Below are 20879 nucleotides of genomic sequence, written 5' to 3'. Positions count from 1 at the left end.
TCTATAAATTCGTGTTTATACGCCCATCTTTTGATGGGTCATATCATGTTATAGGCTTTTTCGTCTATCCGCCCATCTGTTGACTTTTTCATCTGGGTCATATATCTTTCACACATTTTGAGACTCAAGACTATAAAACTTGTTCAGTCAGTAGTCAACGGGGAAGGGGCAAGATGTGTCACAACCCAAAAATATGTCACTGTGGCCTTTTGAAATGTTACATCTTTAACATACTCAAATTATGTCCAGATCACATCTTTCACACTGCAAGGCCTAGGACGATTAAACTTGATCAGCTATTGCATCTTGGGGGTAAAGATGTATCACAAATCAAAAATTGGTCAGTGTGGCCTCGATTTGGTTGATTGATTGATTGAGGTTTTACACCAATTTGGCTATATTTCAGCCATTTTACGATATCTTTTTGGAATTGAAATATATATATATATATATATATATATATATATATATATATATATATATGCAAACACATACATATACCTATATTACGGCTTGTATTGTTATTTCATGAAGGGCAAAACAATGTGAACTCTACTCTGTTTACGTATGGTGGAAGTCCAAACAACACTAACTGGGCTAGTCACGTAGATACAGCTTACACCCCAGTCTTCTTCAATGCTAACCTGACCATTATGTTTCCGGATCCTGCCAAGAAAACTCAAGCCATCAGTGCTTGTAACAAAGGGGCTTCCACGGATTCTGATCCAGAAAAGCGCAGGGAATGTTACTTTGATTTCAAGGTTACAGAAAATGCTGCTTTGGCTTCAGCTACCTCTGACACCAAGACGGCTTTAGCAGAAACACAGTCCACCCTTGGTGAGTTTGCTTTAAGATTTTTATTTTAAAATTCAGCCATCTCAAGTTAGGTTTATTAAGAAGAGTACATTACAAGCTTAGCTGGAGCTAAATACATTATATTTTCAAGTTGGATACTAGTAGGTTAAGTCCAGTGTGGATGAATTGTTGGAGAACAGAATACATAATATCAAACAAAAATTTCACTCTCACAACTTTTGTTTAGTCACACGATACAATCTTCTGTATAGTAGTGATCTTCTACATTACTCAGTATTGTGCTTTGTAATGAAACATAAAGTATAATTTTTCAAAAATCTAAATGGTCTAAACCAGCAATCACATTCTTATGAATTTAGGCTTACATTTTGAAGGGAAAATGTTAAAATATCAATTGATGCAAATATCAGCTCCAGGTCTTCACTTGTGCTCTTGTATAGATTTTTGTTCCATCCACATTCAAATTCATCTGTATGTAATTTTGTTTGGTTTTCAAGTCACCTTTATTTCTTTGTAGCCAACTATCCACCAGAGATAAAGAACGGCAATGTTACAATCCAGGTATCGGTTGGTGGTAATTTCTCACTACAGCTAGTGGCTGAGGATCAAAATGAAGGGGACACCATCTTTTTCCTTTTGAATAGTGATGCTCCTTCTGGAGTTAAAGTGGATAATGCAACTAAAAGACTGACCTGGATCAATGTTCCGGACAGTAACTCCATGTCTATCCAGGTCACAGTGTCTGATGGGAAGGCCCAGTCTCTGTGGACTCCAAAAATTAAATTGTGCAAGTGTAAGGTAAGAAATTATGATGTATAGGGCACAAGTACCATTCCTACTCACAAAGATGGATGTCATATTCTTCCATTCATTTGTCTGTTTAGAAGATATTTCAAAGTGGTTTTCAAGGGACTGTGGGCCCTTAGATATTGAAGTTCAAAAGTAGATATAGATTTTTTGTGAATCCAGGATTTTTATCCACCACAGTGAAATACCGATGTCCGTCCGTCACACTCGACTTTGTGGACAGAACTCCATGGAAACTGCAGGACAGATGTTGTTCAAATTTCTAGGATTGTTAGTCACCATATGTAGTTGATCATATTGCACTGCCATTTTGATTCTACAAAGTTTACAGGAGTTATTGGACATTTGCACTTCAATTGTTTTTTTTTGCGGTGGCGGGGACATATGGCTACGCATAGCAATCTTGATTTTTCCAATGATTTTAATGCACTTTGTCAGAACTACAAGATTGATTGATATAAGATTTGTTGTCAGAACTACAAGATTGATTGATATAAGATTTGTTGTTCAGTATTACACATTAGTGTGAGATGCAATATCAGTCAAGTTTGCAATATACATTAATAAAATTAATGTAGTTTATGAAACATCCTGCATACATTATTTCTCTTTGTGTAAGTCTCTTGTGAACAGTTTTTTATATCTGTATACATGTAGAGCAGTAGTAATAAAGAAATAAAACTTTTGTGAAAACTGCTGTATGCATCCTATTGAGCACCTATAAGTTCCCCCTTGGATTTTTTTTTCAACTCATGCAAATCAATGGAACAGTACAATATTGACCGGGGGAAGGGGGGGATAAGTATTGTTTGACTTAACTTATGCTGCTAATAGCTACTATATATATCTTTCATATCTTTGTGTTTATAATGTTGTTTTAATGATACAAAATCATAAATCAATGAATAAAGTGTGAGTGGATTATGTTATTGTAAAGGGAGGTATAACAATAACTCATTTTGAATTTATCTCAAAGTCAATCTTTCACTGGACCATCAAAACTAAGTTCTATATAACTCCCCCCCCCTTCCTAATTTTCTAAGTTCCCAGGGCGCTCAGTAGGATAAATTTTAATAGTGTATGTCACACCAATGAATTGAATAAAGGAAGATCCCAACATATTCGCAAATCACAATAATTAAATACTTCATGACAAAATAAACTGCATTCTTCTCAAGAGATGTTCTTGAATAATTAGAACTGAATTTTTACAGTTATAATGAATAATTTTTAATGATCGTGCTTAATATTTCTGTGTAGAATGGTGGTACGTGTGGCTTCAATGTTGACAGCAGTGACCAGTTTTTCATTGTTCCCTGTACCTGTGTGACAGGATATGATGGTAACTTTTGTGAGAATGACCAGGATGGTTGTGCAACCAATCCCTGCTGGCCAGGAGTGGACTGTACTGATGTCCTTGCTCGTGATCTGTCCAGCACTCCAGCTGGATTTGTCTGTGGTTCCTGTCCAGTTCATCTTGATGGAGACGGAATCACTTGCTCAGGTATTTTGTGACAAATGTAGTTTTCATTTCAGAAAATATTTATACAAGTCTGAATGTCAATTAAAATGAATTTTAGTGCTTGCCACTGCCTTGGAGGCAACAAGACAAAATGTGTGTGCACTAAGATTTGTCATTAACAAGGACTTGAGAGACTTTGTAAATTTTTTTATCTCATTGTAAGATAAACTCTTCTCTTGCAACTTGAAGGACACTTGTATTGAAATCTGGATAGAGAAGTATTTAAAAGGACTGAAAATTGTGAATATAAGAATTTCTCCAATTTTGATCCCTTACTAATTTTGCAGACAAGGATGAGTGTGTGGTAAACAAACCTCCCCCATGTAGTCAGAACTGCACCAACATTGCTAATGGTTACACCTGTTCCTGCATATCTGGGTATATTTTGGGCGGTGATGCCCGAACTTGTCAAGGTGAGTACTACAGATAGAGGTCTCCAACAAAGCTTGTGTCATTAGGTCAGCTATTAAAGTATAGAAGGAGTAGGCAGTACTGTCTATTGTTTTGTTTTCATGATTGATAGAAGTCTTCAAATTTAAGTTGAAAAAATGGGTGATCACAACTCATACATATAATGTACTGTAGTAGTTGGGGATATATGGACTTTTTGGATTTTTGGGTAGATCAGTGGTTAGAGTACCTGACTAGTAATGCAGAGGTCCTGGGTTCGCTTCCCAGTCCATTGCATAACAAAAAAGCAAGAAATATTGATATCTGTCGTATTTCTTTATTTATACAATTTTATTCTCAATGTATTTCACTTTGAAAGTATTGAATAGCCAGGAAAGAATCTGAATACTGTGTACAGGTTTAAATTCTGGACTAACTGTTTCTATATTTTTTTATCCATTCTAAATGTTATGGCATTGTTTTAATCACTCTCTTTTGAAATGAATTTGACATTTTTGTACTTATCATGCACAGATGTTAATGAGTGTCAGACAAATACGGACAAATGTAACAAGGCCACCACAACTTGTAGTAACACTGTGGGTTCCTATACCTGTAACTGTAAGACCGGTTACTCCAGGGACACCCAATATGCTTGTACAGGTAAGAAACTTATGCAACTTACCTTTGTCACCTTAAAAAAGAAGATTGAGCTATTTTAAGATATGTTTGATGAAAATATGAATAAATGTTTTAAATACTTTCAGACATCAACGAATGTTCATCCAATCCCTGCCCCGCTAACTCAAGATGTCAAAACACTGTTGGCAGTTACACGTGTACCTGTAATTTTGGATATGAGAAAAACACCCAGACCAACACATGTGATGGTAAATTGTTACTGTATCTGTTACCTGGACCTTTGAATTCTCACCACAAATGAAATATGTTGTGATTGGTAAAAAAAAAATTGAAGGAGGTACTCTACATTGTCAAAATGGCTGACTTCTGTCTATAACATGGATGAAAATATATAGATATTAGCAATATTTGCTTATTCATTTTAAAAATCATCGCCTAGCCGAGTAGCTCAATAGGTAATTAGCACATCGACTACTGAAATGTAGATCGCTGGTTGGAGTCTAGTTGGGGTTTTAAATTTTTTTTTCAGATTGCTTGCTACTATAGCTGCATTTTTTCTCTAAATAAAGTAAATTTGAAAGTTTTAGTTTCAAAATATTGTTGTACATATCCTCCACTTTTCATTCATTTCAAATTTCTCTGGAGTACGTAGCATATCTCCTTAACTAAATACAGTGAATTCCTTATACTATGGTCCACTCTGCATGTAAGGCATGAGATATTGAAGTGATGATTCATTTCATACTTACACAATCTATTTGTGATTTTTAGCCGAGTTGCAACGAAGTTGAACTCGGCTATTGGTTTGGTGATGCGAGCGGGCGGTTGGGCGTCAACAATTGGTTTCCGGATGATAACTCAAAAAGTTTGCAATCTAATCAAATGAAACTTTAATATATTGTTGGGTACCAGGTAAGGAAGACCCCTATTGATGTTGGAGAAAAATTGTCAAAGGTCAAGGTCACAGTGACCGAAAATATAATGAAAATTTCTGAAAAATTTGGTTTCAGGATGATAACTCAGAAAGTTTAAATCTGAATCAAATGAAACTTTGATATATTGTTGGGTACTAGGGAAGGAAGACCCCTATTGATTTTGGAGAACAAAGGTCAAGGTCACAGTGACCGCATATAGAATGAAAATTTGAGAAAAATTTGGTTTCCGGATGATAACTCAGAAAGTTTAAATCCGAATCAAATGATACTTAAAGATATTGTTATGTACCAGGTAAGGAAGACCTCTATTGATTTTGGAGAAAATGGGTCAAAGGTCAAGGTCGCAGTGACCGAAAATAGATTTAAAATTCCAAAAAAAAATTAGTTTCCGGAGAATAACTTGAAATTTTTGAATTTGAATCAAATGAAACTTGGTTATATTGTTGGATACCAGCAAAGCAAGGCCCCTATTGATTTTGGAGAAAAAAGGTCAAAGGTCAAGGTCACAGTGACCAAAAATAGATTGAAAACTTCAGACAAATATGGTTTCTGGACAGTAACTAGAAAAGTTTAAAACTGAAATTAGTTCTTCACAATTATAAATATGCCACATCATTCCTGACTTTACAATGTATCCCATGCAACTCGGCTTATGCACCCCTCGGTGCATATATTGATTTTTAATACAAACAAAAGTTATGAAAATGATAGCATTTAGTTTTATGAATTATAGTTGGTGCATCTTTCAAAATAGAGAAGGATTCAAATGTGATATGCATTGTATTTTACCATGTCACAGAGCAAAATGATTTTAGATAAGTGTGCTGTGTATGAAATATTACCTCGTTGATTTAATTGCATTATGTTTTGTAGACAAGGATGAGTGTGCAGGTTCCAACAACTGCCAGCAGAAGTGTGTAGATGGTGTGGGTACCTACACATGTGCATGTAACACTGGGTATCGTCTCAACGAAACAGATTTAGTCAGCTGTTTACGTATGTATGCATGTCACGTTTTCACAAAGAAAGTAGAATATATTAGGTAGATTTGATTAGTTTAAATTTTTAGTAAAAGATTTGTTAAAATTGTTGACTGAATCAGGTAGATGAGAGCACAGGGCTCACAGTCTCATAAAACATTGCTTTGTTATATATAAAATGCTTTTTTGTTGTTGTTGTTGTATCATTAGGTGATGAAGATAGCTAACATTGCAGAAAAAACCTGCAAATTTCTTCTGTAATGATTGCTACCTTCATCACTCGATAAAACAACAAAGAAAGGACATTTTATGGTTTATATTTACATTTTTATGCATTTTCTAAAAAATATAAACAAGAATTAAGATCTAAAATATCATATGGCTGACCCATTTGTTACATTAAATGGAACAGCCAATGTCCCCTTTGACCTTGATGACACTCCGTATCTGGTGATGGTTTTGCAGACAGGTTGATACTAGAAAACCAAATTGAACTAGTTATACCCCCGAACAAAGTTCTGGGGGGTATATAGGAATCACTCTGTCTGTCCGTACGTCTCTTTGTCTGTGCAGATTCGTGTCCGGGCCATAACTTCTTTGTTCTTTGACTTAAGCATACCATATTTGGCACACAGGTGGATCACCATGAGACGATGTGTCGAGTACCTTCATGACCTCTATATGACCTTGACCTCAAGGTCAAAATTAAAGGTTTTTACAATGGATTCATATCAGGCCCATGACTTCTTTGTTCTTTGACATACGAATATCATATTTGACACATGAGTGTATCACCATGAGACGATGTGTCGAGTACCTTCATGACCTCTATATGACCTTGAACTTTGACCTCAAGGTCAAAATTGATTATAGGGTTTTAACATAATCATACCATAAGACATGGGTGTATCACCATGAGACTATGTGTTATGTAAATTCATGACCTCTTTATGACCTTGACCTTTGATCTCAAGGTCAAAATTATAGGTTTATGCCATGGATTTGTGTTCGGACTATATCTTCCAATTTCTTCTACAAAGGCATACCATATTTTGACACTCAGGAAAGAGGTAATTTATACCTATTAACAACACCCTTTGGGAGATTGGGGTAAGCAGGGGGTATTCTTAGTGAGCATTGCTCACAGTACATCTTGTTTGCAACTAACATGTATTAATTGCAGGATGATAGCAATGTCAATTTCAAAAGCAACACAAGAGAAAAGATTCTGCAGCGAATGTAAATGTATGAAAGTGAAGATAATGAATTGTGATCAATTTCATAAAGAATTCAATATTGAGAGTATAGGGCAAACACAGACCCCTGCACACACTAGAGGTAGGGTCATGAGTCTAGGAGGAGTAAGCATCCCCTAGCTTCATCCAGTCTTGAGAATTATTCAGACTGGTGTCAAAGTTAAGTATAACACATACCACATGATAGGTCCTTACACAAACACTCAGAACTGGGATTTCAAAGGTAAAGTTTCAAAATGGTGAGCATCCCAACAAGACTGAGAATAATGTCTGCTGACATTTGTATTCTTGTTTCAAAAGTAATCATGGTAATGCATTTTTTATTTAATTACATGTATAATGACCACAATTTATTTTGTATATTTTTGAAGCTGAAAATGTGTGCACAGCACAACAAAGAGCAACCTGTGATGGTGGTAGCGGCCGAGCAACATGTGCCGTGTCTAATGGCCAGGTGTACTGTACTTGTCCCAACGGCTATGCCCTCAATGCAACAAAATACTGTATAGGTAATGTACATATTAAAATTATAAAATTAGTTAAACTTGTGGCAATTAAGATGTCTTTGATATATGTGTTCGTTGGAGACAGAATGCTCATCTACTTAGCTATACCCAAGGTTCTCGGAAATGAAAGAATCTACATCCAACATGGAAGAAGTCCACATCACACTTTGGTGAACAAATACATTGAGAGGGTTAGCTAGACTGTTAGTGTATACTGTTGAGGGTTAGCTAGACTGTTAGTGTATACTGTTGAGGGTTAGCTAGACTGTTAGTGTATACTGTTGAGGGTTAGTTAGACTGTTAGTGTATACTGTTGAGGGTTAGCTAGACTATTAGTGTATACTGTTGAGGGTTAGATAGACTGTTAGTGTATACTGTTGAAGGTTAGCTAGACTGTTGGTGTATACTGTTTAAGTCTGCTGTTGTTTAGTTGTTTTCTTATTAATTGGTTATCAGTCAAAATGAGACATGCATAATTTAAAACACCACATTGGAGTTGAGTTTAATTTACAGAAGACGTACTTGTTACACATCACGGGTGAGAGAATTTATTTTCTCTATTTATAGTTAAATGGCTTTTTACAATCAAGTGTTGTTTTGATGTGTGGCATGAATTTTCTTTACATTGGTTGATTGTTCTGCTCAGTTTTTAAATGTATTGTCCATCACTATCAGAAAAATGTGCCCCAAGCTTCTTAAATGTATGGATATTTTTGTCATTCTCCATTTTTTGGTCAAGTTCATGAATTTCATACACATATTTGACATGTTTTTCAAGTGAAATTTTAACTTTTATTTATGTTTCTGAATGGAAATAGGCAAAATTAATCAATATGGTAAAAGCAAACAAATTATCCTTTTAATTAAGTTTTATTTTTCACATTCCCACATGAAATGTTCCATATCATGAGGTGTTGAAACCACAGGCACTCGATGTTTTAAATATCTATAATAATAATAAGAAGAAATGTCTTCCTATAAACAAAATATTCACAAGGTATATCACGCCGCCATCTTGGTTTTCGTTTTTACCAGCTACATCAATTGCAATTTTCGGTGAAAAAAAAAGAAGTGAGTCATAAATTAATAGTGGAGGATTATTTGAAGATCATACTAGGCACAGCGATTGATTATGATCAAATGGCACAGAAGTTGTGTATGATCAAACAGGAAATCATGACCTTTAATCATGGTCTTTTGCTGCAATCAAAGTCACTGATTAAAATGTTAATGTTACAATGGTTGTCTAAGCTATGATTTTGTGATGCAGAAGTATTTGAAAGAATTGAAAATCACATTCCAACACAAACTAGACTCAGTGATTGAAAGATCTATACACTCATATTTCAGATATTGATGAGTGTGCCACTAATGCTGATGTTTGTGTTGATGCCAAGAGTGACTGTGTCAACCAAGTAGGGGGATACAAGTGTCAGTGTAAATCAGGATACCGGGCACTCAACAATTTCATCTGTGCAGGTGGGTAACTTACAAGGTAATCTACCATGTAGAGTTTTTCAAGAGGATCAGTTAAGGAGAATGCTACACCAAAGAAATTTGATGTGGATGAAAATTGGAGGATATGTACAACTATTTTGAAATTGAAAACCTTCAAATTCAAAAATACAGTTTTAATAGAAAGTACTGGTAATATGGAAAAAAAATTGAAATATCCCTACTGGACTCGAATCCGCAATTTACAGTTCAGCAATTGACACGCTAACCTACTAAGCTACTCAGATATAGCCGCATTTAAATAAAAAAAAAAAACCTGTTGATATTTATGGTCTCATCTGTGTTTTGAAGGAAGTCGGCCATTATTACGATGTAGTACACCTCCTTAACATGGAGATATCGAAAAAGTTGAAATACCGTAAAACAAGTAATTTTGACTTGGGGAATATTTAGGGGATTTTTATAGAAAAAGTAGGTGAAATCTTGGGCTTTATTAGCTCCATTGAGCCAAAGGTTCAAGTGAACATTTCTGATAGAAATTTGTCAGTAATTATCGTGAGCTTTTCACAACCATGTCATCTTCAGAACCACTGGGCCATTTTTCAGCCAAACCTGGCGTAGGATATTCTTGAGTAAAGGATCTATTCAAGTTTGTTCCATTAGATTTCTACTGAGAAATATTTGAGGGGGGAGGGGGTGTCTTAATATCCTCTTCTCTAGAACTACAGGACCATGACTAGTTATATTAAGTCATTTGTAACCCTGTGGGACTTGGCTTGGGTCACAATAAGGGATCGAAATGTTTCATGGGAATAAAAAAAGAGGGGGGGGGTAAAAAAATAAATCTTTTGAAAATATTCTGATGAAGAACAGCAGCACCAGGGTGACTCAAGTGAGCATTGTGGTCCATGGGCCCCTCTGTCATTTTCAAAAAAGAATTTAGTATATTTTTATAGCTGAAAATTTATGATGGTCATGATAAAATATATTTTTCCTTTTATGCTCTGAAGATTGATATTTTCTTAATGTTTGGAATTGATACTGGAACACTTTTTTGACTTAATCTTTTCAGACATTGATGAGTGTGCATCATCAAGCAGCAACAACTGTACAAGTCCTGCCACCTGTCAGAATAATGAGGGAGGTTATGTGTGCACATGTCCCTCAGGCTACTCTAAATCGGGTCAATATGGCTGTAGTGGTAAGTCACATTGGGCTAGTATATATAGGGATAAGTTATTTAGGGATGTAATGCCTTTTAAAAGTGCCTTAATCTGAGACAGTGTACAGGATGTCTTAAGAATTTCTTGAATTGCAAACACTGGCAAGCCAGTAAGTTGAGTAACCAATGTATTTCTGTACTAGAAAATTTTGAAACATAATTAGCAAAGCTAAGTAAACCCTTGAAATTTGGGCCTTAGAATTTTCTATGAGAATTCTGTAAAATTTATGGCATGAGGAGCAGAATATTATTATTATATATATACTATATATTAATTAGTTAAATTCAGTTCATGTACTAATATCAATTGAGAAAGAGGGTAAATTGGTTTGGACCTGTAGGTTAGTCAATTGGTCGGTGCGGTAATCCAGGTGTTGTTCACTCATTAAGAACCCTTTGCTTGACAGACATAAACTTGTTATACTGCTTTTGAGTAAATGACCCTATTGCTTTTGAGATCACAAGGTCATGGGTCAATCTACTCTGGGGATAGGAAGATATTGTCTGCTCACTATCTTGAGATCCCTTTGCTTGACAGACATCAAACTTGGTACACTGGTTCCCCCAAGAACTTGATGTCCTCTATTGATTTTAAGGTCAAACTGACATGTATGTAGCAAGATATTGGACTGTCGATATAAGATTACGAGAGTTTTTAATTTGTTGGATTAATGTGCATAATACTCAAGTTTTCTCTGTTGTAATATTTAGAGCTTGTTGTGGTCACTGTAATAAATTTATTGTTCTATGTCCTTCTGCGAATATTTTACTTATTGAGACAACTCCCAGCTTTAGGTGTCCAATGCAATGGACTTTGTGTGGGTCTACCATTATAAAGGGCTTTGTCTGCCAAAACTCAGGAATAGGAATAATATGATTACTAATGACCTCCACAACCTGGTGTTCTCAAAACATGAAATACTATAAAATCCCAAGTTTTCATTAGGGTTAAATTTTCCTTGTATTTATGGTATAGACATACATGCACTATGATGACTTTGAATTCAGAATAAGAACTTTTTTCAGACAACAATGAATGTGCTTCAGTTTCCACCAATTCCTGTGATAGACAATATGGAACATGTAGTAACACCCCAGGAGGCTACACTTGTTCATGTAACAAAGGCTTTACTGGAAATGGATTTGTGTGTGCAGGTTGGTAAATATTTGGAATTTATTTAATTAAATAAAAGCATCCTCATGTAGATTCTGTAACTCCAGGATGGACAATAAGGGATGGTTGTTTGGTAAGGTAAATCATATATCATATTTATGCCCTCTTTTAAAACGAGGGGCCATATTGGTTTACACCAGTCAGTCAGTAGACGAAATCAGTCAGTCAGTAAACCAAATGTTGTCTTCTCAATATTCCAAGAACATTTTGCTTGACAAACATCGAACTTGGTACACTAGCATCCACTGAAGAGTGGATAACCTTTACTGAGTTTGTAGTCACAAACTCGAATTTCAGGGATCAAACTGCTTCAACCACATTTTGTCCTATTGCTTTGGATACCTTCCATGCCATCAAATTGATTCTGATGACATTAAAATATCTTTGGCATTATTACACGCTTATATATTCAGACCTTTAATACAACCCTTCACACCGGTATATTTTCATAAAGTGCTAACAGGCATCGTTGTTTATGCCCTTGCGTATTTTCAAAAATGAAATTAATTTCTTAAATGTAATGGATCTACATGTAAATTACATGTAAATAAATTATAATTGAATATATATGGTATAAATTCACATGATTCTGAAATTGTCAGATTTGAACGAGTGTGCATCAAGTTCAACAAACAACTGCACCCAGACCTGCTCAAACAGCATTGGAGGCTACACTTGTTCCTGTCTGAGTGGCTACACATTGGCAGCAGATGGATTTACATGTAACGGTAGGTATCTGACATCTTCCATTTGGTGTGTATATGTGATACATTTCATTCAAATGTTAATTACATGTAGTACATATCAGATCAGTGCTTAAATAAATAAATAAATGTTTTTTCGGTATATACATACATACATAAATACCAAGAATAACCCATGAAAGCTCGATACCTTATTTCCAATGGGGGTCCTTTGATGCACGGATGTTTGCGCTAGGGGGTCATTTATGTGGAAGGAAACCAGAGTACCCGAAGGAAACCCACGTGTCCGAGTGGGCGACCGCCATACCCTCTCACGTACAACCACTGCTGATCACGGGGATCGAACTCGGGTCGCAGCGGTGAGAAGCGAGAGCACTACCTCTGCGGTAATCAGACACCCATTTGCTTTTGATTTGTAATCAAGAGGTTGTGAGTTTGAGTCCTGCTTGTGGCATGGCCGTGTCAAACTTCAGACAGAAATGTGGATAGCGATTGTTCCTCAAATGCTCAGCAATACATTTAGAATTATGAATCATGGGTCTATTGGATATAATCTTAACAACGTTAACAGAGGTCCCATATGCATTGGCAGGTTAAAGAACCCTCACTGCTATAGCCCCGCGCATTAGGAATAGGTCTATATTTCTTCACCTACAGCTGGTGACATCTCGGTATCGATGAAAAATTCTCAGAAGAACATAAATCTTTTAACAGTATATGCATATTTGCTTGATGAATTAGTATTATGAAACTAGTTTTGCAGATGTTGATTTGCTTGATGAATTAGTATTATGAAACTAGTTTTGCAGATGTTGTATATTGTATGCCTGAAAAGATTGTTGGCATAAATTATGCGAGTACATGTAGATATATATATATATATATATATATATATATATATATATAATGTACTTGAGTATAGTTGACCCTTGTAGCAACTAGTGTACAATTGATGGAATATTGGGAAATATGTCAGCCCAGGTCTCTAAAGGTGCTTAGTAAAAGCCAAAGTAGAATCAAAAGAAAAAAAATAAATGATTCATTGTGTTTAAGTTGGCAAATCTCTTCTGACTCATGATAATAAGCACAATAGCAACCACTTATGATATATGAACACCTAATGATAAATTATTTCCTTAATGGGAAGTCACAATGAATCCTTAATGATGCAACTTATTCTGGAAGGTGTTACTGCATGGAAACATGTTTATAAACACTTTCAGCATAGATGAAGCCCTTGGATATAAGAATTTTCTTATTAATTATATTCTTTAACTATTAGTTGGGTGTTTTTTTTTAGCTCACTTGAGCTGAAAGCTCAAGTAAGCTTTTTTGATCACCTGCTGTCCGTCTGTAAACTTTTTACATTTTTGACTTCTTCTCCAGAACCACTTGGCCAATTTCAACCAAACTTGGCAAAAAGCATCCTTCGGTCAAGGGCTTTCAGGTTCGTTCAAATGAAGGGTCATGCCCCCTTAAAGGGGGAGATAATGGGGTTTTTTTTAAATGCAGAAATAGAGTGGGGTCATTTGAATATCTTCTCAAGAACCACTGGGCCAGAAGAGCTAGAATTTACATGAATTCTTCCTGACATAGTGCAGATTCAAGTTTAAATCATGACCACAGGGGGTAGGATGGGGCCACAATAGGGGATGAAAGTTTTTTATGTAAATATATAGAGAAAATTGTTAAAAATCTTCTTCTCAAGAACCATTGGGCCAAAGAAGTTTACAATTACATGAAAGCTTGAAGTATTCTTAGTGCATAGTTGCTATATCATTAACAGTTGCAACAGGGCCTTATGCAGTGTTCCATTTCAAAAATAATATTATATGCTTACTCCTCCTAGGCACCTCATCCCACCTCTGGTGTGTCCAGGGGTCCGTGTTTGCTCAACTATCTATTTTGTATTGCTTGTAGGAGTTATGAGATTGGTCGCTGTTCGTTGTCTTCACCTTGCATACTTACATCATGTGTATATGAAGATAACTAAAAAAGCATGCTAGTTTGAATTAAATTATCCTTCCTCGTTTGTAAAACTTGGTTATTTGTTCTTCAGCGTCAAGAATTAGTCTGTTTTTATTTCAGATGTAAATGAATGTAATATCACTAGTGCCAATGGTTGCTATAGCAACAACTTTTGTACAAACACTCAGGGAAGGTATGCATGCTCCTGTCCCACTGACTACCGCCTTAAAGGGGACGGAAGAACTTGTCAATGTAAGTATTACTGATCCTTGATATTGTGTGCATGATTAATCAGAATACATGTGTATACAGTGCTTCCTCATGATATTGCCTCAGGTGCCTTTTCCTCCAACACAAAAGCTTACAGAATTCAATTAATGTATGCATTAGTAAATATCACCAATCAGAATGAACCTTACAATTAAGATTTGTCATCATTGAAACAGTGATTTTTATTTCAATGTTGAGAAGAACCTTTTGTTGCATATTAAAAAATGTCTTGACTTTAAAGCAAATAAATTGAAAAAGATGACTGATCCTAAAATTCCATGCTTGTCCAAAAACTTAAGATTTGCAGTGCTCATGCACTTTGTAATTTGTTTAAGAACTATGAAACTTGAAAATGGTTGATAGCGTATAGATTATTTATTATTGCAGCCATTTATCAGTGTGAAAGTAACCATGGATGCAGCCATACTTGTGGAAGAGTTAATGGGATAGATACTTGTTCTTGTCCCACTGGTATGGTACTAGATAGTACTAACAAAACCTGTGTAGGTAAGTATTACAGTGTTTCACCTGGATGTTTTATATCATAAAGGAGGATGTGTGTGTATGAAAGACATTAAATTTTCTTCAGTAAGTGATAGATCATTATGTTTTGGCATCATCCCAACAGTTATCCCTCAGGACTCAACTCCACAAAAGTTACTTAAGTTTAACTGATAGTTAACGTCCAGTTAATGTTATATAAACGTAAGAGTTAATGACAATTTAATTGTCAGTTAAAATTAACAAACCTTTGTGCAACTGGATCTAGGGGAATATCAAAGAAAATGACAGATTCACAATATCATAGAATGCAATAGAACAGATTTGACAGTTTCACAATATCGTAGAATGCAATAGAACAGATTTGGGCTTTGACTGAATATTACTTGGGTAGATGATTGATATCCTTTATTAGGTCAGTGTTATACAATTGTGGACATGTTTAGGTCATAATGCAAGATGGTCAAAACCCAGGGTTTTGACTCTAGGATGGGTCCAGATTAGTCATATCTTTCAATGTTGATACACATATTATATAAAGCCTTTCATCAGTATATGCACTTTGGAAGGCATATAAGTTTTAAGAACACATCTTCTTTTCTACTGTTGCTGAACATTAGAATTTAGATTAGATATATTCAAAACAGGAAATTTTTTCTAGATTTCATACCCCTTGGTAGTCATACTTTTAACTAGTACTCAGGTGACCGATTAGGCCTGTGGGCCTGTTGTTGAAATTCCCAATTCATTTTTACCCGATGTTGAAATCCAGTGTTATATTCACCTGAACGGTGTGTGCAGGTAAACCCTAATGTTCTATTTTTAAGGTTGTTGATTCTCAGCCAATAGGAAAGCAAGAAATTTGAAAAGGTTCCAGGATTTGAAAATGATATCAATGTAGTCAAACAGGCATAGATATTTTGGGTACTGATTTAGAAGCTAATATAGCAGTTTGTCAAGCTGCATGTGTGGTTTTAATTATTTTCATTTTGTCAGTACCAAAAATTTTCACTTCAACCCTACTAGTTTAGTCTTTTATAAGATAAGTTTTATTCCAATTTTGGGCCCAGAGGGCATAGCAGCAAGACAGTTTATAAAGAAGGAAATTTCAAAAAAGAAAAACATTTACAACATTAGCTACAGGTTACATGGACTGCAAAGTACATGTTGATGTAGCATGTTGGGGAAACGAGTACATACTTATATGAATTGCTAATCATGTGTATACACAAGTAAATGGACAATATCAGTATTATACCAACATATGAATAACAAACTATAATGATTTTTGCAGTGTAACTTCGTGATTATCAGAATAAATGATTTTTTTTCAATTTACATCAATGTGCTGTTTTCACTGCTTTTATCAAGTAACAAAGGCTTACTTGGGAAGATCATATAAACTAAGGAACATAAAAAATTAAACAAAGTTCTAAGGTATGATTGACATGTCCTTAATCAATCTTTTGTGTTGCATGTTTTCCACCCAAACTTTTCATAGTGAATGCTTGATTTTTTAATGTGAATGTGCTCATTTGAATGTAATTCTTGAACAATATTTCTTATGAATGTAGATAAAAATGAATGTGCCTCAGAAGCGGACAACCTGTGCAGAATTGCCAACAATGTGGTCTGCTTGGACACTAATGGTTCTTATGTCTGTAACTGTGTCAACAGTTCCTATGTCAAAACTCAGCAGACTGTCTGCACTGGTATGTGGATTAATTCATTGTTTGATTAATTAATTAGAGGATATCATCTTATGCTATTACTGTCTTATTAAGAGAAGGGATTGTAAACAATTACTTCATAGAGGAAATAATATTAAGGGCTCAATCATCACAATTTGTAATAGTGGCCGGCATTGATTTGACTCTCTGTTCATTAGGACATAAAGTATGTCTTATTTCTCTTCGAATTTTCTGCATACCTACAAGGCAGTGGATATTTCTGTACTTTAGCTCAAAGTATACTGTACATTTCTTGGAAGAGTGTTTAAAGTTCATATTTTACATATAAAGTTGTATATGGCCAGATGGTGTGTCTTGATCCTAGCTGACACAAGGTCATTCAGACAAGGTCATTGATGAAAAACTTTAAATTTTTGTGCAATCATTTCTTTATAAAGGAGAAACATTGAGCATTTATACTTGATACGAATGTTGCTTATAGTCGGATGATGTGTCGTAAGATCAAGACAACCAAGCATACTTATTGAGGCACATGCTAGATATTAAAGGTCACTAAATAGGTCATTTGTGAAAGGAAATATTTAGGTCTTAACTTTGTGGTAGAGGCATAAGAACTTGGACTAGACATTTTTTTTCTGGTCACATTCAATTTGTTTGTTATAAGGGCTATTCCAGTAAAACATACAAGGAATGGGGGCACTTGAAAATTAGGATGTCACCACCCATAGAAGTGATTTTGGTACACTCCTATCCACCTAGAGGCAAATAATGAACCTTTATGGACACTAATAAAAGCAAATTTAATTTATTCGAAAAGTAGAATTTTAAATATTCCCAAATCAGAATTTTTTCCCAATCATACAGCACAAAATACTTTTTCATCTTGATATCAACTTTATTTCAGTATTCAATACATGCAATTCCCTTTCATGCATAATTTACAGAATGCCAAGATTGCCTCTGTCAATTATTTTCTCACAGATTACCCTGGTATATGGTTTGGTAAAATAACCACCCATAGAAGCAATTTTTGTGCAAAAGCCTGATCCACCATAGAAATCAATATCCCACCAGTGTGAACCATCCATAGATTTTTTTTTTTAAAAACTGCCTTCCCCTGGTACCCCATATGTTTAAATGGAACAGCCCTGTGATAAAGCCAATGTCATTTGGACTTTGTCAAGGTCATTGATTCCAAAAGTTTAAAATCTGACCGAGAAGCTCACACTGTGCACATATTTGTTGCTTAAATTGTGTGTCATAACTATGAATGTCTCTGTAACTTTGTAAATTATCAACATTTGTAGAACTTTGTATGAATGTAGCATTCAGATATTATTCTCTACTGTGGAGGAGTCCTCTGACTTAGCATCAGACCTATTCAACAGATAACATTGTATAGATAAAATGAGAAATGAAACTAGATTCATGTTGATATGACAACAGTTAAGTATATTCTGTGTGAACTATAATGATACAAATTTACTCCTTGGATAGTCATATATAAAATTTACACTTGGATAGTGATTGAAAGTGCGCCATGCAAACTTGTGGAGTTGTTTGTGATTTTAAACTTGATGACTATTTAGATAAAAAACAATTAAAAGTGTTTTTGAATCCTGTGACATCATTTCTAACAACTCTCTGATGAATTGTATGACTTACATATGTTTTGATTGGTTACAGATGCCAATGAATGTACACTGGGCACTGCCAGCTGTCCCGCCAATTCTCAGTGTGTCAACAAGGATCCAGGGTATGAGTGTCAATGTGTATCAGGCTACTCCAAAGTAGGGGCTCTATGTCAAGGTATGCCAGCATAGTGTGTGAAAATATGACAAAGTGTTGTAAAAAGAAAAAAGAATTAGTACCTGAATATCAGTATTCAATGAGAAAAAATTGTGAAACCACAGTATTTACAAACTAATTCTGTTACTTATTTTTGTTGAGTTAATTAAGTATATAAATTCATTTAAATATATTTTTATATTATTTATTATAAAGCTATCTGATAACATTGTGATAATGCTATATAATGTCAGTATAGATATAACACCTGTATATAAGAAGATTATAATTTGACCAACATTTTGTATAATGTATAAATTTATGTTTTTTTATTACAGATATTAATGAATGTGCAGGTGCCAATGATTGCCACGCTAATGGCACTTGTACAAACACTGCAGGGGGATACACTTGTGCCTGTAATGCAGGGTTCTCGGGGAATGGCAGAGTATGTTCAGGTAGGCCTTTTATGTCTGTCTGGTACACTCTACTACTCGCTAATGTGGTGCAAAGTAGAGTTTTTGTTTTGAGTGTTTATTCCTTGTGTGACCATCATTTATAAATACATAGTTATTTCTGATCTGTTAACTAGTGACACAATTCTACATTGTATTTTTATAGTCCCCTACTGACGAAGTCGAAGGGGACTTTAGGTTTGCACTCTGTCTGTATGTCCGTCAATACAATAAATCAGTTTTCCTCAATTGTTTTCTCTGTTCTTGCAGATATTTATTTGATATTGGGTACATTGCTTTGCCATAACAAGTTACAGATCAGGTTTAAATTTTGTCTTGGTCCGTTGATTTTTCACCAAGTTATGGCCCTTGGGCTTAGAAAAATAGTATGAATTGTCAGTTTACATCCATGTTTCTTATTTCTGTACATAAGAATACTACATTCATTAGAACATCTAGCATAGTAATACAGCATAGTAATACAACAATGTAGTTAAATTAATCATTAATCACCTATATTTGATCCAAAATTCGCTGTCAAGGAATTTGCGTTACGTCTATCTAAATCGCCATTAATTTCCCATTGTTTCACAATTTTCATGAATAAACTAATTAATCAATTCCGTAATGCTCGTATTTGATAACTAATAATATTTCAAAGATTGCAAGTGACTTATTTAACTTTTTTTATGATTTTTATTGTTGCAAATCAGTGGACATTATCTGTGACATTTTTTTTTTCATCACCTGCAGAGATGACATGTCATCGGCTTCACATAAAATCATTCTACCCAATTTTCTTGATTGTATTTTCAATATAAAAATATCTTTCCTTTAAATGTGCCTGTTAAAAAGATAACCATTTTTTTTTAAATTAACGATATTTAAATTTAATGATCGGGGATGTAACATTTCGTGTCAATTTTGTTACATCTCTCTTACCGCTTTGTTTAGATACACGAGGGAAGACTTCGATCAATGTGTTCTATTTATAGCAATTATTGTTTTAATACTGTTTAAAGACCAGTGTGGTATCAAAATCTAAATTAATTGTTTGAAAAATAATCATCCTAATTTAATTTATGTTTTCGTGTCCAAACGGTACGTCTGTCTAAACATGCCAAATACGAAACAAATGAATGACCAGGTGACAAACATCCTGTTTTTACGACAATGTCTGGTCTTCGCTTTCATTTTTGGTAGAGACATGTGCGCGTATTGGATCAGTTCCAAGAAAACAATGGACGAGACGAAAGTAGTAGGGGGTGTCTTTCACATGTTACATCACTCATTTTTGTGATTGCAAACTTTGTCGTAGATTTAAATATGTTTCCTCAAACATTTATAACACAGATTTGGGTTGTTTGGGAAGGAATAAAAATTGAATTTCTTTTAAGTTGTAAATAATGAAGAACGCTACATTGACACAGGGTTTATGTCGATCTTTTGGATTGATCGTGTCCATAGTTATATCAAGCTCTCCAAACAAGAATTGCCTAAATCTGTGTATTCAAAATGTTATTTTACATATGATTAAATTTTTATTTGATTGAGTGAAACTATATTGTGTCAAGAAATAACCGTAAAATAAATTCTATATAAAATTTCTAAAAAAATATATATATGATGAAAGATGTAACACGGACAATATTAGAAGAATGTATTATCGTAACATAGCCGCCGCCTGGATATTATGGCCTGATAGAAATAAAACTTGAAATTTGTAAAAAATGTTTCCTTTTTTTTTTTTAAAGCTGTATAACCCAATGTTCATGTATTATTTTTGTACATAATTAC

General features: G+C 34.7%; 1 protein-coding gene across 1 annotated transcript in view; it reads left to right on the top strand.

The window, feature by feature from the left end:
* LOC125655815 (uncharacterized) overlaps positions 1-20879 on the top strand; it is a 107999-nt gene that overhangs the window by 20656 nt on the left and 66464 nt on the right. Inside the window, exons 10-26 of the mRNA XM_056145734.1 lie at positions 535-837; positions 1334-1614; positions 2884-3127; positions 3433-3558; positions 4070-4198; positions 4303-4425; positions 5986-6108; positions 7720-7857; positions 9205-9333; positions 10382-10510; positions 11558-11686; positions 12308-12433; positions 14498-14629; positions 15035-15154; positions 16723-16860; positions 18526-18648; positions 18966-19085. Of these exons, the coding sequence (XP_056001709.1) occupies positions 535-837; positions 1334-1614; positions 2884-3127; positions 3433-3558; positions 4070-4198; positions 4303-4425; positions 5986-6108; positions 7720-7857; positions 9205-9333; positions 10382-10510; positions 11558-11686; positions 12308-12433; positions 14498-14629; positions 15035-15154; positions 16723-16860; positions 18526-18648; positions 18966-19085 (2613 nt within the window). The remainder of the gene's footprint in view (positions 1-534; positions 838-1333; positions 1615-2883; positions 3128-3432; positions 3559-4069; positions 4199-4302; positions 4426-5985; positions 6109-7719; positions 7858-9204; positions 9334-10381; positions 10511-11557; positions 11687-12307; positions 12434-14497; positions 14630-15034; positions 15155-16722; positions 16861-18525; positions 18649-18965; positions 19086-20879) is intronic.

This window comes from Ostrea edulis, chromosome 7, assembly GCF_947568905.1.
Source record: "Ostrea edulis chromosome 7, xbOstEdul1.1, whole genome shotgun sequence".
Lineage (NCBI taxonomy): Eukaryota > Metazoa > Mollusca > Bivalvia > Ostreida > Ostreidae > Ostrea > Ostrea edulis.
The sequence above is the reverse complement of the archived record's forward strand: the minus strand, read 5'-3'. Positions and strand labels throughout refer to the sequence as shown.